The sequence below is a fragment of the Mesoplodon densirostris genome, chromosome 6 (genome assembly GCF_025265405.1).
Source record: "Mesoplodon densirostris isolate mMesDen1 chromosome 6, mMesDen1 primary haplotype, whole genome shotgun sequence".
Lineage (NCBI taxonomy): Eukaryota > Metazoa > Chordata > Mammalia > Artiodactyla > Ziphiidae > Mesoplodon > Mesoplodon densirostris.
This window is the reverse complement of record NC_082666.1, coordinates 13,464,907-13,480,383: the sequence shown is the minus strand read 5'-3', so window position 1 is coordinate 13,480,383 and position 15,477 is coordinate 13,464,907. Positions and strand designations below refer to the sequence as shown.

Genomic DNA, 15,477 nt, shown 5'->3' with positions numbered 1-15,477 from the left:
GGATTGTAACTACCTGTTTCCTTGTTGGTGTCCCACCTCCAGGCAGTAAGATCCTTGAGGGTAGGGGCTGTGTTTTCCTCTCCCTTGAATTCCCAGAGCCTGGAACTCAGTGGGAGCTTAATCGAAGTTTGCCAAAAATAATGACTGAAAGCATTTATTTCAGTAGGAATTCTCACGCTCAAATTTCGATAGCTGTGGCTATTCTTGGCCTAAGATAAACTTATCAACTCAAGTAGGAAAGGGAGGGGAGAGGCAGGAAGGAAAGGGTAATTTCTGGTAGGCTGCACTGCTATTGTTGCACAGCTTCTGCTATGAGAGCTCTCTACTGAGTCAACAGAGACCCTCATAAGTGAAATCACATCAGTAAAAGGACGAATCTCGTTCTCCAGGCAAACAGTTCAGAATCCTAGTACTGACCAGGTCCTTTGGCGCCTCCTTGTAAGATGCGACCCAGTCTAAAGATGATGGCTCTTTCATATTCTTTTATGATCTAGATTAAAAGCACAAATAATAATTTAACATGAGGAGTACAAGTATTTATATGCATAGCTTTTAAAATATATATTTCTGCTCTCAACAAGTGAGATGCCTCTATTTTCTTTTCTTCTCTATAATCCAGATAATAGCTATAGGTAACATGGTTAATATTTAATTAGCCTTGCCAAAATCACCCAAAGTTATTTACTTTCATTATGGATTATAAAAGCAATAGATACTCACTGTATAAAATCTGGAAAGTAAGGAAGAGTATACAGAAGCAAACCCACACCCTCACTCCCCAGCTGCTAACATTATTATTCAGTTACTCATGCACTGTCAATACAGGAAAAAACGCGCTAAAGTCCTCATAGTTTGTCTCCTGATTCCTTAAATTATAATAGTAACATAATCTGAAAATTCTTAGAGCGTATTTTCTCTTTTTAGGAATATGAAAATGATAGTCATTTATCACAGTATTAATAACTTTATAGACATTATTAACGTTATGAATGTATTACTAACACGTGCCAGGTGTTGTGATAAGTACGTAATTCATTTAATCCTCACGACAGCCCTATAAGGCAGGTGTTGCTATTTCCTCACATTATACACGGCAAAGGTCACACAGTAAATAATGGCACCAGCAGTCACACCTCAGCATCCTGACTCTGGAGGACTTGTTCTCACAGGACCATCCCACATCCCTGACTCCAGAAAATTTTAGATGGTGATCCCTACTTTAATCGTCAGGGGGGACTGACTGGGCAGTGGCTGAAAAGAAGTCTTAAGATTCCATTATAATTGATGACTAGAGTTAAGAATTATAGGCCAGGGCCTCCCTGGTGGCGCAGTGGTTGAGAGTCCGCCTGCCGATGCAGGGGATACGGGTTCGTGCCCCGGTCTGGGAGGATCCCATATGCCGCGGAGCGGCTGGGCCCGTGAGCCATGGCCGCTGGGCCTGCGCGTCCGGAGCCTGTGCTCCGCAGTGGGGGAGGCCACAGCAGTGAGAGGCCTGCATACTGAAAAAAAAAAAAAAAAAAAAAAAAAAAAAAAAAAAAAAAAAGAATTATAGGCCAGTATGGTCTCTCTCTGTCTCTCTTACACACACAAACACACACACACAGTGGGTTTATGTACTTAGGAGTTGACCCCTTTCCAGATGTTGATGAAATATTCTTTACCTTTATGCACATCCATACTGACAACGGGAAAGTTAAAACTGTGAACAGGAATGATACAGCCACCAAAATCCATCCACAAGGTCCCAGGCCTGCACTGGGGCTATCTGTGAAAACCAAAAACATACAGCTCTTATCACTGTTCTTAGCATGGGTCCCCCATCATCTTCATCCTTGCTATTCACTGAACACCAGCTGTTTACAGGTATTTTCCCCATCGAATCCTCATAAAAACCTTGAAGTGCAGGTGCTACTTTCCCTAATTTTTATTATGCAGTGAAGTGATAAAAGTAAGACCCAATCCCAACTACCAAGAAGGTTAAAGTTTAGTGGGCAAGAGAGACAAACAGATCATTATAATACTAAGTGCAGATATAGTGTCCGTTCAGCATATTTTGAAAACACAGAATAGGGGTAACTCACACCACACTGTTGGGATGGAGGTGAAAGTAGGGTGGGATGGGGTGGGTAGGCAATGGTGATGGTTGTCAGAGGGGCTTCTTGCAGGATGTAATGGTTAAGGAAAATACCAATGAAATGGGGAAGGAGGGCAAAGTGAATTTAAGCCGAGGGTACAGCACAATTAAAGGTGAAAATCATATGATACACGCATATAAGCTCATTTAGGTCCTCTTTTTAAAAAGGACACCTGTAAAATATCTCACTGGGTATATGCACAATGTATCATCCATATTGGTTCTGATTTCTTACTATTATGAACAATGCTATAATGAACATCCTTGTACATAGTTTCCCTCTCACATTTCTAATAGTTTCCCTTGTCTGTAACACGAAATAGTTTTTTTCCTTCTTTTTTTTTTTTTTTGGCTGCGCCATGAGGCTTGTGGGATCTTAGTGTCCCGACCAGGGATTGAACCCGCACCCTTGGCAGTGAAAGCGCGGAGTCCTAACCACTGAACTGCCACGGAATTCCCTGAAATAGCTTTTGTCTGATCACAAAGATAATACATGCCCCACTGCAAACAAATTTAGGAAAGTATAAGGGAAAAATCATTCAATTCAGAGATGATAAATATTCTTCCAAACTCCTTCTATGTGCATGCACATTTTTCGAAGTAAATAAATAAAATTTGTCACCTATGTTTCTCCCCTCTAGATATTGTTCTTTCACCTTCTTTTTTAGCCTGTTGCTATGCATTAGTGCTTTTTCTGTTTTAGTTTTAATTTTTTATCAGTTAAACTTGCATAAAGTTAAAAAAGTCAAATAGTTCCACGAGTACAAGAGGGCGGTCCCCTGCTCACCTCTTCCAATTTCTTCTACTCAAGGCAACCGCTCTTTCGGCTGAGTATTGTGGTATTTAATCCCCCTGTTGGGCTTCCCTGGTGGTGCAGCAGTTGAGAGTCCGCCTGCCGATGCAGGGGACACGGGTTCGTGCCCTGGTCCGGGAAGATCCCACATGCCGTGGAGCGGCTGGGCCCGTGAGGCTGAGCCCGCGCGTCCGGAGCCTGTGCTCCGCAACGGGAGAGGCCACAACAGTGAGAGGCCCGCGTACCGCAAAAAAAATAAATAAATAAAAATAACCCCCGTTTCTAAATAACACACTGCTTTTGTTATTTGTTGTTTTTTCAGTTTTGAGCTTTATCTGTTGACTTTCTACCCCTCCCCCACACATAAATATACCCATCCTTTGAATTGCATCATAATTTTGGTTAGATCAATATCAAATTTTATATTTCATGAATATGCAAATGCCATTCAGAGCTAAGCCACGTAGTGAATCATAATTCGTTTTCTTTTCCTGTACAACTTGTTTTTTTTTCTGGAGTCAATGTCTGTTTTTTTTTCCCTTTGCTTAGTTTTCAATGTACTTATTGATTCAACCCCAAACCTTTCATCAATTGTCTACACCTCCTTTCAGCAGGCTCAGGTATTCTACCAATTTCACCTTCCAAAGAAGAGTCTTTGAGTCGTGTCTGGACCTATTCATGGTCCTGGTGCAGCAACCATCCCTCTGATCGCCTTTCACTGTCATCCTGGGAAACTGCCTTCCCTTCCTAAGTTGTGTTTCCCACTGTGTCCGATGCTTCCTCGTTTTTAGTTTGGTTTTCCTTTCTGTGGGGGACAGAGGGACTGAATAGGCCGAGGGATAGATCGCTTTTCTTATCAACCACAGAAGGCGTCTGCTGTCTTTCCAGGAGCTGTTTTAATGATGGGAGGGAGGGAGGTGGTCAGAGGGAAAGAGCTAGGCCAGGCGTGGGTTACTACTCAGATCAGAAGGAGGGGCGAAGACAGCAGCGAGACGGGGCTTTGAATAAATAGGAGGCCAAGAAAGAAGCAGAGTGACGGCTGGGAGCACGAAGAAGAGACACACGTGGGTTTCCAGGTCAAGTGCTCTAAAACATAAGATGAAAAACCAGAAATACACGTGAGTACTTTGGTTATACACGACTTTGTAGTTTTCCAATCCTGTGTCATAGTGTCAGGTTAACATCCTAATGCGTACTGAAGTAAAAGTGAACTAAGTTAATCCTGGAGGCTTCTGAGTTATCATTTTGAGGGGTACAGACATGTTCAGTGAGAGAATATTCCAAGCAAGGCCACTTCTCCACAGGTGAAGAAGCCCTATCAGGTGCTGTCATAACGGATATGAATCACAGCAGCCTTTTTAGACAGTTTGTTATACTTCATGCACTGTAATAAATTACTTTAGACACGTATCTTATTTACTCCTTACAAAGCTCTGGGAAGTTAGGTGTTTTTAATTCCACTGTACAAATGAAGTAACTGAAGCAACATCTTTCCCAAGGTCACAAAATGGAGGACTTGGGATTCAAACATAGGTCATCTCACTCCAAAGCCCATGTTCTAAATCAATTCACTCTTTGACCCTTTGCCTCTGAATTAGAAAAAAAAAAAATCCGTATTAAAGAAGTTGTTGTGTTTGGAGCACTTCCTCAAAACAGAATCCAAGCTGGGAAAGCATGGTAGGAGTTCCAAGAGTGAAATCTGATATTCTTACAGAGGAAGCCCCCTTAATTCCAGCTGTGCCTATTTATAGCAAGAGACAGTCTCAAGGCTCATTGCCAGACTCAGGTCTAGTTTTCCAAAATGAAAGGAATTCCAAACAAGGAAGAGATGGGCCACAAATACTTATCTGACAGCATTTGGTGCTTTCTAAAATACTGCCCCAAGTCTCCCATATTCCAGGCAAAGCTCTGTGTCCTGAAGAGTAATAGATGATAAACTCCCTGAGGGCAGGGATGTTTCTTTTTTATTTTTATATTCTCAATGTCTAGCACAGTGTCTTGCAGAGAGAGTATATAAAATACTTAGCCAGCTTTCCAACTGGATATGTAATTTCTTGTGCATTTATATCCCTTATTAGATGAATTTCCTGAGAATAGGGAATGTTTAAGTTTCAACTTTCTGTGACTTCTTAGTTGTGCGATCTTTACCTCTCTGAACCTTTGTGTCTTTACTTGAAATAATCAGACTGGCCTTGCAGGACTGAGGCAGTGCTCAGTAAACACAGATGACAGTTTTCTGTCATTCTCCTATTTCACTCAAGTGTTCAATTTCCATGATGAAAAATGGAAAATAGGTGGCTTTTACCCTTCTTGATAAAAGCCTCTGAAACTACTTAATTTTTCCCTCACTTTGTGCCTCCCTCCTGCCAGGCTAGGCCTGGACATTCAAAGACCTTCAAGCAGCTGATTAATGAATCAAATTATTAAGTTACTGAATTATTATCTACATAAGGACAAACCGGAAAGTACAGCCCAGGTTTTTTGTGCTCAATGTCCATTATGTTCTTGAAAACCCCAGATGAGTATACGGGATTTGAATGCAAATCAAGAGGAAGAAGAAATTAAGCGGATTTTCTGAAAACTGGGCTTGGTCTTTCACTTTTCAAATGCTTAGCTAGAAATAATCCGAGCACACACACTAGAGAAAGGGGTGCTATTTCATAATATCCTAGTGCCTGTAAAATGAAACTATCCCATTCTCAACCCTTGAAACTCTTCCCCACCTGGTTATAGCTTAAAAAGGTGCATAAATCACATTCCTCAGAGAGGTGAGGCTTAAACTCCACCAGGCTGTAAACAAACCCTTAGTCATTTAGGTCACTACAGTCCAAAGCGGAAAAGAAATTCCCAGTTACTCCCCCAAATTTTATGAAATTCATTTCCTTCAAGATTCCCACTCATTACCCTGAGGACTGAATCCTCCCTCCTACCTTTATGAGGTAAAAGACAAGTAATGAACAATAGGTATTTCTGAGACATTTTGGTTGATATACTTGTTGGTATTTGCTGGGTAGGAACAATCTTAAAGATTAGGGATCCCATGATACTTGGTTGTAAATACTACTTTGCCATGGTTTAGAGTATTTTTTTTTCTTTTACTACCAAACTCTTTCCTGAAAACTGTGGTAGAATAAAATTTTAACCAAAGCACGGTATTGAAAATGGATATAAGCCTATACATTAACATTTTTAATTGAGCATTCAAATTGGGCTTACCTCCAGGAAACTCATGTAAATTTTTAAAAATATTACTTTTTTTTCTTATTTTAAAAGCAAAATACTGTCACTATAACATTTAAAATTATAGTTTAGAATAGAGGAAGAAAAATGATCTACACTTTTATATCTCTGGATGGTGGTTATTTTCTGCTTTGCTATTGGACACACAATATATGTGTGTCCTTTTTTTCAAAAATGAAATAATGGTATGCATAATAATTTTAAATCTGTTTTCCGCCCTATATTGTGGACACCTTTTCATGTCAGGAAATACTCTTTATTAGTAAAGGTTGAATAATATTCTATCGTTCCATATGATGAACATTTAGGTTGTGTCCAGTTTTCTCAATTAGAAACTCTGTTGCTTTGAATATACTTTTAGCAAAGTTTCCATACATCCTTATTGTGTAAACTAATTTTGCTGAAAAGATGAAATTACACAATTCTTATATCTCTCTTATTCTGGAGGTACATTTTATTAACACTAATAATAACCATTTATTAAATGCCTATCACACGTCAGCCACAAGCTAACTCCATATATACATTATTTCTCATATTTACAAAAATCTGTAAATTAGGTGTAAAATATTCCTTCCAGAGTCCCAAAGTACTAAAGCAAAAGAATTTCTGGGAAGAGACAAAAGAAAACAAAACAAAACCATGAAACAAATGGAAAAAACAAAACCAAGTTGTACAGTAATTTTTGTTGGGTTGGCTTCCAGACAAGCAGTAAAATACTCTTTTCAAGATTATAACAGGCATAATTTCAGAGTACTGCACATTGTTAATGATCCCATATCAGCCGATTTCCTTTAAGGTTGATTGAATTTGGCACTACTAGAAATCATGTGAAATAATAAATTCCATTTACCATTGGGACTCTATTCTAAAGTTCAAAAGATAAGAGATTTCTTCTTCAAGCAAAGACCAGAAACATACCTTCACGCAGTATGTGAAAATCTGACTGAGTCATACACATTACTACACACAGAAAGAAAAGGTAAGCCAAAGAATTATAGAAATACCAGCATTTAAAGCACAATCTTTTCCTTCCTCTTGCTCAGTATACAGGCGAAATGCTTCATGTTGTAAATTGCCAAAAACGGTGTTGTTTGGGTGGGGAAAGATAGCATGGCTAGGAATTTAGTCTCAAAAACACGTTATCTGGTTCTAATAGCAACTTTTAAGGGGCAATAGTAGGTCGAAACGAAATGTCTTGGCATTTTTTGAGTTTTTCTTAAAAGCATATATATTCAGCATACAAGTGTTCTTTTTGGCCACAACTACTCCTCATTGGAGATTCCATGTCAAGGTGTGGTAACCTTTTCCTGTAAAGGGCCACAGAATAAACACTTAAGGCTTTACAGGCCAAAAAGTCGGTCTCAACCACTGAATACTCTGCAAAAGCAGTCACAGACTATACATATATTAATGAACACAGCGGTGTTCCAGGAAAACGTAATTTATGAACAGTAAAATCTGAGTTCCGTATAAGTTTCAAATCTTCCTCTTTTTAAAAAAAATGTATAAATATAATAAAAACTATTCTTAGCTTGTGCGGCATACAAAGCAAGCAGTCGGCCAGATTTGGTCTACAGGCCATCCGACTCATTCCAGTTCTATGTCATATAGTCATCTATTTGAGGAGGAGGACATTGTGAGTTAAAGAAGACATCTGATCTTTCTTCTGGCATTTCAAGTAAGGGTACAGTTCCCAGATTCCTAGTTTCTCTTCCCTTTAATTGTTTTGAAACAAGGTCTTTAAAGACCTGATAAATAAGAATTGAAGGCAGAAACAGGCAAAAGGGCAGATAAAATATTTTATTTGAATATAAATACATCTTCAATTAATCAAATTTTACTATAACTGAGTTTTTCAAATGACTGGGATTTTAGGAGAAAGAGAAGGGAAGGAAACGATAGAAGAAAAGGCAAATAAGAGAAATGGAAAAAAGGAGTTAAGAGAAGAGAGACAACAAAAGTGAAGGCAGCATCCTGTAGAGAGAAAGATTCAAACAGGTAGAGGGGAGAAAAGCAGAGTTTAGCACATAGTAGGGTGTCAATAGACAGATGTTGAAAAAATGATGCTGTTTACTTGGCAACTGAAACTTGCAGTTCATTGGGCAGAGGCTTTGAAAGCAAACAAGCACACACTATAACCCATCTTTCAAAAGACTATTTCAATTAGTCATGGTTTATAGTTCTTTGAATGCCCTTATCCTTAAACCTCTAGGGAAGAAATTATGCTCTGGACTGGAGTGGCTACAGGCCAGATGGTATCAAGTTAAGAACCATGACTGAAGACCGTAACTTTTCCACCCTATTATAAACCTGTAGATAACTAGACTAAAAGAACTAGTACTGATGAAGCATTATGTGACCTGAATTACAAAACTCAAAATGTGTTTACCATGAGATAGTAAGGAGAGGAAATGGACTAGTCCTTTTAAGAAAGATTGTCAATAAAAGTTGAAATAAAGGGAATGCTGTGCTTAGCTCAAGAAGAATCAGGAGGGCTTCCCTGCTGGCACAGTGGTTAAGAATCCACCTGCCAATGCAGGGGACACAGGTTTGAACCCTGGTCTGGGAAGATCCCATATGCTGCAGAGCCACTAAGACTGCGAGCCACAACTGCTGAGCCAGCGTGCCACAACTACTGAAGCCCACGCGCCTAGAGCCTGTGCTCTGCAACAAGAGAAGCCACCGCAATGAGAAGCCTGTGCACTGCAACAAAGAGCAGCCCCCGCTCGCCACAACTAGAGAAAGCTCACATGCAGCAACGAAGACCCAATGAGGCCATAAATAAATAAATAAATAAATAAATAAATAAATAAATAAATAAATTTTTTAAAAAGAAGAATCAGGAAATTAAATAAATATAAATATTTTATTTCCCAAACATCCTGAGGATTTTCTGTAGCTTTCCTTCATTCAAATATGTCTAGCCATAAAACAGGAGGAAAGGGCTTCCCTGGTGGTGCAGTGGTTGAGAGTCCGCCTGCCGATGCAGGGGACCCTGGCTCGTGCCCCGGTCCGGGAAGATCCCACATGCCGTGGAGCGGCTAGGCCCGTGAGCCATGGCCGCTGAGCCTGCGCATCCGGAGCCTGTGCCCCGCAACGGGAGAGGCCACAACAGTGAGAGGCCCGCGTACCACAAAAAACAAACAAACAAACAAAAAAACAGGAGGAAAAAATAGGTGAGACTATCATCAATAATTTTAAATTTGAACCCCTGAGTCTTTAATAGGGTCCCCTCTCCTAACCTATAGCAGTTCACCCTCTCTAAATGCTACTTATCATACTTGTAATTATCTTATTCAGTGTCTTCTTCATGAGATTTTGGTCTTGTTAAAGTAGTATAGCATAAGGCTTCAGAGTTGGCTCTGCCACTTATTAGCTGTGTGATCTTTGGCAAGTGTCTTAGCTCTCTGTGCTTCACTCTAACCATCTAAGAAGAGGGCTAATAAGAGTACCCCCTCAAGGGTCAGTGTGAAGAGTAAGTGAGCTATCATGGAAGACACCCAGTGCAGAGCAGGTGCTTGAACAACATTTGTTAAGTAAATAGCTGTTGAATGAATTGAGTGATTCTGCTGGTTTTTGTTTGTTTGTTTTGTTTTGTTTTTGGCCGTGCCATGTGGCTTGTGGGATCCTAGTTCCCTGACCAGGGATTGAACCGGGGCCCTCGGCAGTGAGAGCGCAGAGTCCCAACCACTGGACCACCAGGGAATTCCCAGATTCTGCTGTTTTCTGGGGAGGGGAAGAAAAGGCTGAGTATTACAGAAGATAAATGGAAATTACATGTCTGCATACAGGATCCCAGAATACAGTTCATCAATTTTTGGTGGTGAGCATGCTGTATGGTAGGTAGATAGAAATAGAAATACAATGTTGTATTCATGAAACTTATAAACCATTGTTACTTAAAAAAAAAAAAAAAAAAAAAAGAATACAGTTCAGAATCATCGTCCTCTGTCCCAAAGCAGTGGTCATAATGCTTTTCCCAAATGTTTTCTTTCCTTTTCTCTTTTTAAAATCAGCCCTTTTCACCTGTGAGGTGAGAGAATTCAGGAAGATAGAAGGATGGGCTGAATATGACCCATGTTTGGAAAGATAAAAATAGTTATGTTCAGAAAAACTGGAGAGAAAAACAATTTCATAATGTTATTAAGTTAATTAAATTTAGACTAGGCCTGAAATATACTAAACAAAACAAAACCTCCCCTACTTCTTCAGTTTTTTTTTTTTCCAGCTCTTTTACTTGGATATCTTAAAAGTAACTATAAGTTCTTCTCATAAAAGTCTGTGGAGGGCAGCATCATTTTCATTAAATAATGGGAAACAGAAGCATAAGGAAACTAGATCATGAGGTTTCCAATTCAACTGAGGCTGAGTAGCTAAACAGTGGCTAAGAGCTTGGAGTTTTGGTGTCAGATTTCCATTCTACCACTAAATTTTCTCATTAGTAAAATGAGGGACGAGAACAGTCATTATCTTAGAGGAGAAAATACGTAAAATGCTTGACACTTAGGAAGCATTCAATAAACAGTAGCCATTATTATTATCAGAACCTTAAGGTCATTACTGATACAGTTTATAGGAATAAACTTTGTATTAAGTGAATCGCCTTCTGGGACTTGCACACCATAGAGAAAATATCGACTAACCACCTGCTTGGGGACTCTGTCTCTGGAGGAGAAACAGACCACATTTGGGGAGGTGAGTTGGAGTCCTAAAGTTTCCTGGACCGACTTTTATACAACTTTTTGTGCATAAATTTTAATTTCCTGTATAATTACTAGGCTTCCCGAATAGTCATTGTTAACTTTTTTATTCTTTGTTTTCCCCATTAAATAATATCTTAATAATTTACACTTTAAAGTTTCAAAAGTACATTCATATAAATTTTCTCATTTGATACTTAAAACCTTGGGAGCTAGATACCACAGTAAGATTAAGCCCAACATGAAGACGAGGAATTGACTCTAGAGATTGAGACTTCCCAAAGTGACGCAGGTAGTAAGTGATGCTACTGAGGTCTCAATTCAGATCTTCAAATTGGAGAGTCCACTCTCATTTCGCTATCCTATACCATCCTACCATCAGTGCACATCCACAACTAGGTAAGGCTGGTATCTAATTTTCATTGTCTGATATTTTAGGACAGACACATTATTGCTCGTATCTTCAAGGCTAATCTAGAGTATAGAGGGTCAGAGTATAGACAAAGGTTCAAAAAGAATGGAGGAACGATTTGTGTGTCAACAGGCAACTGACACACACTTCCTTCTTTCTACTGTGACCTCTAACTGCTCTTTCCACACTTCCCTAAGTAAGAGGAGATTCCTTAAGTACAGTATATTATCATAACAATTATAATCCCTTTATTGATAATATAAACCCAGACAGTCTATCTGTACGAGGAACATGTCCACACCCTAAAATCAATAGTTTGGGTTGTAATAAACTTAATAAAAATAAACTATAAACAGAAAAACATCTCTACCAACGTAAGCCAAACATTTAACAACTTGATCTACTCTATGGGTGTCTTTATCTCCCTGCTTCCTTTTTCTTTCAACAAATATTTTTGCAAACCTACTATGCTCTTGACCCTGAACTTACTACAGTGATGAAGGACACAATCTCTGCTTTCAGAAGCTCTCCTGGTCTAACAAAGGTGATTATAATTGATATTTATAATACTGTGCAATAAACATTATGACAGAGGTAGGCACAAGATGCCAGGCAGACACAGCGGAGAGGTGCTCATTTTTTCTGGTTACAGTAATTTTCAGGAAAATGTTTTTCCACATCTTCTTAAAAAACAGACTTTGAATCCAATCTTTATCACTTTATCAACATTAAAAACTTTTTTCTTCAAAGCTGACCAGGTGATCAGTGACTCTGTCTTTTACAGTGTACAAGTTACACCATCAGGTGGAACCAATGACCTATTTAATTATAAAAAAATTATATAAATGCCAACTTTTGTAGACTTGGTTGTTATTTGAGTTAATCTATGACCATTGATGGTTTAACTCAGATTGATTATTAAATAAGTTACAGGGCTTCCCTGGTGGTGCAATGGTTGAGGGTCTGCCTGCCAATGCAGGGGACACAGGTTCGAGCCCTGGTCTGGGGGGATCCCGCGTGCCGCGGAGCAACTGGGCCCGTGAGCCACAACTACTGAGCCTGCGCGTCTGGAGCTTGTGCTCCGCAACAGGAGAGGCCGCGATAGTGAGAGGCCTGCGCACCGCGATGAAGAGTGGTCCCCGCTTGCCACAACTAGGGGAAGCCCTCGCACAGAAACGAAGACCCAACGCAGCAAAAATAAATAAATAAATTAAAAATAAATAAATAAATAAGTTACAAAGTTCTCCCCAATCTGGTCAGCTGTAACAACTGAAATAAACAAATCAGTCCCTTTATTCTGCTTAATTTCAGGCGTTCTTCCAAAGGGATTTATTCTGTTGACATGGCTCTTAATTATAACCACACATTTCTTTGCAATCCATCTGCATTATTTCATTAGAAAGCGAATGCACTGGCTTTAAGAAAAACTAGTCTTGCCCTAGGTTTGGTCATATTTATGTTCCTAAGACTAATTATCAGCAAAATCATAAAGGGACAGTTTGGGCTTTGATAGTCCACTGCTTCTCTCAGAAGCAGTCTTCCGGAGCTGTCTAGCCAGGAGGTCTTGATTGAAGCCGGGTTCCTTTGGGCTTTATTTACTGTCTCTCACCTTCAGTGAAGTACTGATGTTTGACAAGTTCCTCCTTTTGGGTATGCAATTTGGAAGCAGCTCTAGGATAGGTAAAATGATTTGGAAAATCAGCCCAAGTTTGAACCTCGTTCACAGGTGTGGGTGATTTTTCCACTCTGAGCCTCCGTTTTCTTGCTGTAAAGTGGTAGATAATGACACTCCTTGTGGAGCTGCTAGAGGATTGCATTCGATAATGCTTTCAAAGCATTTAGGCTGTATTTGGCATATGGCAAGCACTCGATAAATTCTATTTAATAAATTCTAGTAGTGGCTTTCCTACCAGTGTCAGGTCTCTAAGGCGTATATTTTTAAAAAGGTGACAGCGGGACTTCCCTGGTGGCACAGTGGTTAAGAATCTGCCTGCCAATGCAGGGGACATGGGTTCGAGTCCTGGTCCAGGAAGATCCCACATGCCGCGGAGCAGCTAAGCCAGTGAGCCACAACTACTGAGTCTGAGCTCTAGAGCCTGCAAGCCACAACTACTGAGCCCGCATGCCACGAGCCCGTGCTCCGCAACAAGAGAAGCCACTGCAATGAGAAGCCCACGCACTGCAATGAAGAGTAGCCCCCGCTTGCCGCAACTAGAGAAAGCCCATGCGCAGCAACAAAGACCCAACACAGCCAAAAATAAATAAATTAATTTAAAAAAAAAAAGGTGACAGTGACCAAGCAAAATTTTGTTTGTATATATGATTTTCAGAGGAAAGGGTGCACAGTTTTCAATAGATTTTTAAAAGACTTCTGTCTAAAAAGTAGTGTAGAACCAACAAAAAGACTTTAGGAGTGAAAGCTGTTCTGTGACCATGAAAGACAACTAACATTAAGTACAAAGATCATGTTTATTCCCAAAGAACTTCTACAGATTTCCCACTGCAGTTTCACCAAACTTCTAACATTGTCCTCACAGTCCTTTAGTTTCCCACCAGGACATCAGGGTACAGATGAAAGGATCCTGCCTACCTTCCTTTCTAGGAAGAGACGACTGACTATCAAAGAGGCAGACCGCACAATTTATACGGGCAGGTTTTAGAATCAGTTAAACCCAGACTTCAAATATGACTCCATTACTTATAAACTGTGTGTCTTTAAAGTAATTTAATTTCTCTGAGTATCAGTTTCTTCAAGTACATCCTCTCTGTCACACTCCTGATTTGGGAAAATAACTGTCCAAGGTACAGAAAAGAGGAATTAAGATTTCTGTAATTCTTTTGATGTTCCTGGGGAGGAACTAAAGACAAAGATTGCTGGGGAAAGGAAATGGGGACACATGGGATCGGTGGACAAGGCTGGCATTACAAATAATCAGAATAAATGAGTCCAGTATAGTGTTCTTTGTTGGGTGATGGAAAAGCCCACCCAGTCCCCTAAACTTCTTTCACTATGTCATTCTGTCTGAAATTCCATCCTTAGAAATAATTCCTTTGGATCACTAAGAGCCCCGGGGAGGCAACCAGTACTCCCAAGTGGTTTATTGCTTCTCTTTATGAATTCCTCCTCCCCCGCAAGGATAGCCAATAAAGGTTCTAGGTGATAGCCCTCTCAAGGGTACTAGTCACAGGGCAACAAATTGAGTCACTCACACAATTTCTGCCTTCAAGACTGGGAAGGCCCTGGTAGGGTGGGGAACTTACAGTTCCTTGTGAGGGACAAAAGTCCGGAAGGCGAGGTTTCTAGAACAAAGGAAGTGAAGTGGAGGGGGCAGAATGGGGCAGAAAGTGAAGCTGGAAAGAGATACAGGAAGGATGCTAACAAGAGACTTCCTTCTTTCTTCCGCAAATGTGTCGGGAACATGTGGCGAAACTACACAGGTCGGTCTTGCGGCTTAATAGGAAATTGGCAGGGGTGGGGGGTAGGAGTTCCTTCTAGTTCGGGAGGACGGCGGCGCACTCTGGGGGTGGGCGAGGTTTGGGTAAAGGAGCTGGCCTCCGATGGCGGGGGGAAGGAAGGGGGGAGTGGGGCGAAGACGCAGGCTCCCGGGTGTGGCGTGCAGGTCTGGGACCGGCTCCACCACTCGCTGGCCGCCAGTCACTCAGGCACGTCCTCGTCCGCGTGCATGCCACGAGATAATGAGCGGAAAGCGCTGGCACAGGGCCTGGCATCTGGCAGCCGCTGGATAATGCGAGCCCTGCTTTGGCTGTGGGCACTGGAGACGCGCCCTCTGTTACGCCCATAGTGTCCATAGTGTGCCGGGCACTGGCCTTGCACTCAGCACCCTAACATCCCTAAACCTGACCCCCAGCCCGCGAAGTAGGGCTCGTCATTCTCAGCGTACAAGTGGGGAAACCGCGGTTTTGAGCAGCGGTTGCTCGACTAAGAAACATCCGAGACCTTCCTAGGACCTTTGGGCTAAGGCTCGTTCTCGAGGAGAAGGTTAAGGGGCGGCGGTTGACCCCAAGGGCCTCGTCAGGGGCACAGGGCTCACCCATGAAGGAGTCGGGGAGCCGCCGGGCTTGGGCTTCCGCTGATGGCCGCTTGTCAGACATGATGCCCGAACCGGAGTCGCTACTCTCAGGTCGCAGTCGCCAGGGCCGGAGCGGGAGCGGCGAGGAATGCCCGGAGGCGACC

General features: G+C 41.2%; 1 protein-coding gene across 1 annotated transcript in view; it reads right to left on the bottom strand.

Annotated features, from left to right (window-relative positions):
- STOM (stomatin) overlaps window positions 1-15,477 on the bottom strand; it is a 30,500-nt gene extending 15,023 nt beyond the window's left edge. Inside the window, exons 1-3 of the mRNA XM_060100948.1 lie at window positions 15,335-15,477; window positions 1,662-1,765; window positions 418-490 (exon numbers count right to left, since the gene is read on the bottom strand). Coding sequence (XP_059956931.1) covers window positions 418-490; window positions 1,662-1,765; window positions 15,335-15,395 — 238 coding nt within the window. The 5' untranslated portion in view covers window positions 15,396-15,477. The remainder of the gene's footprint in view (window positions 1-417; window positions 491-1,661; window positions 1,766-15,334) is intronic.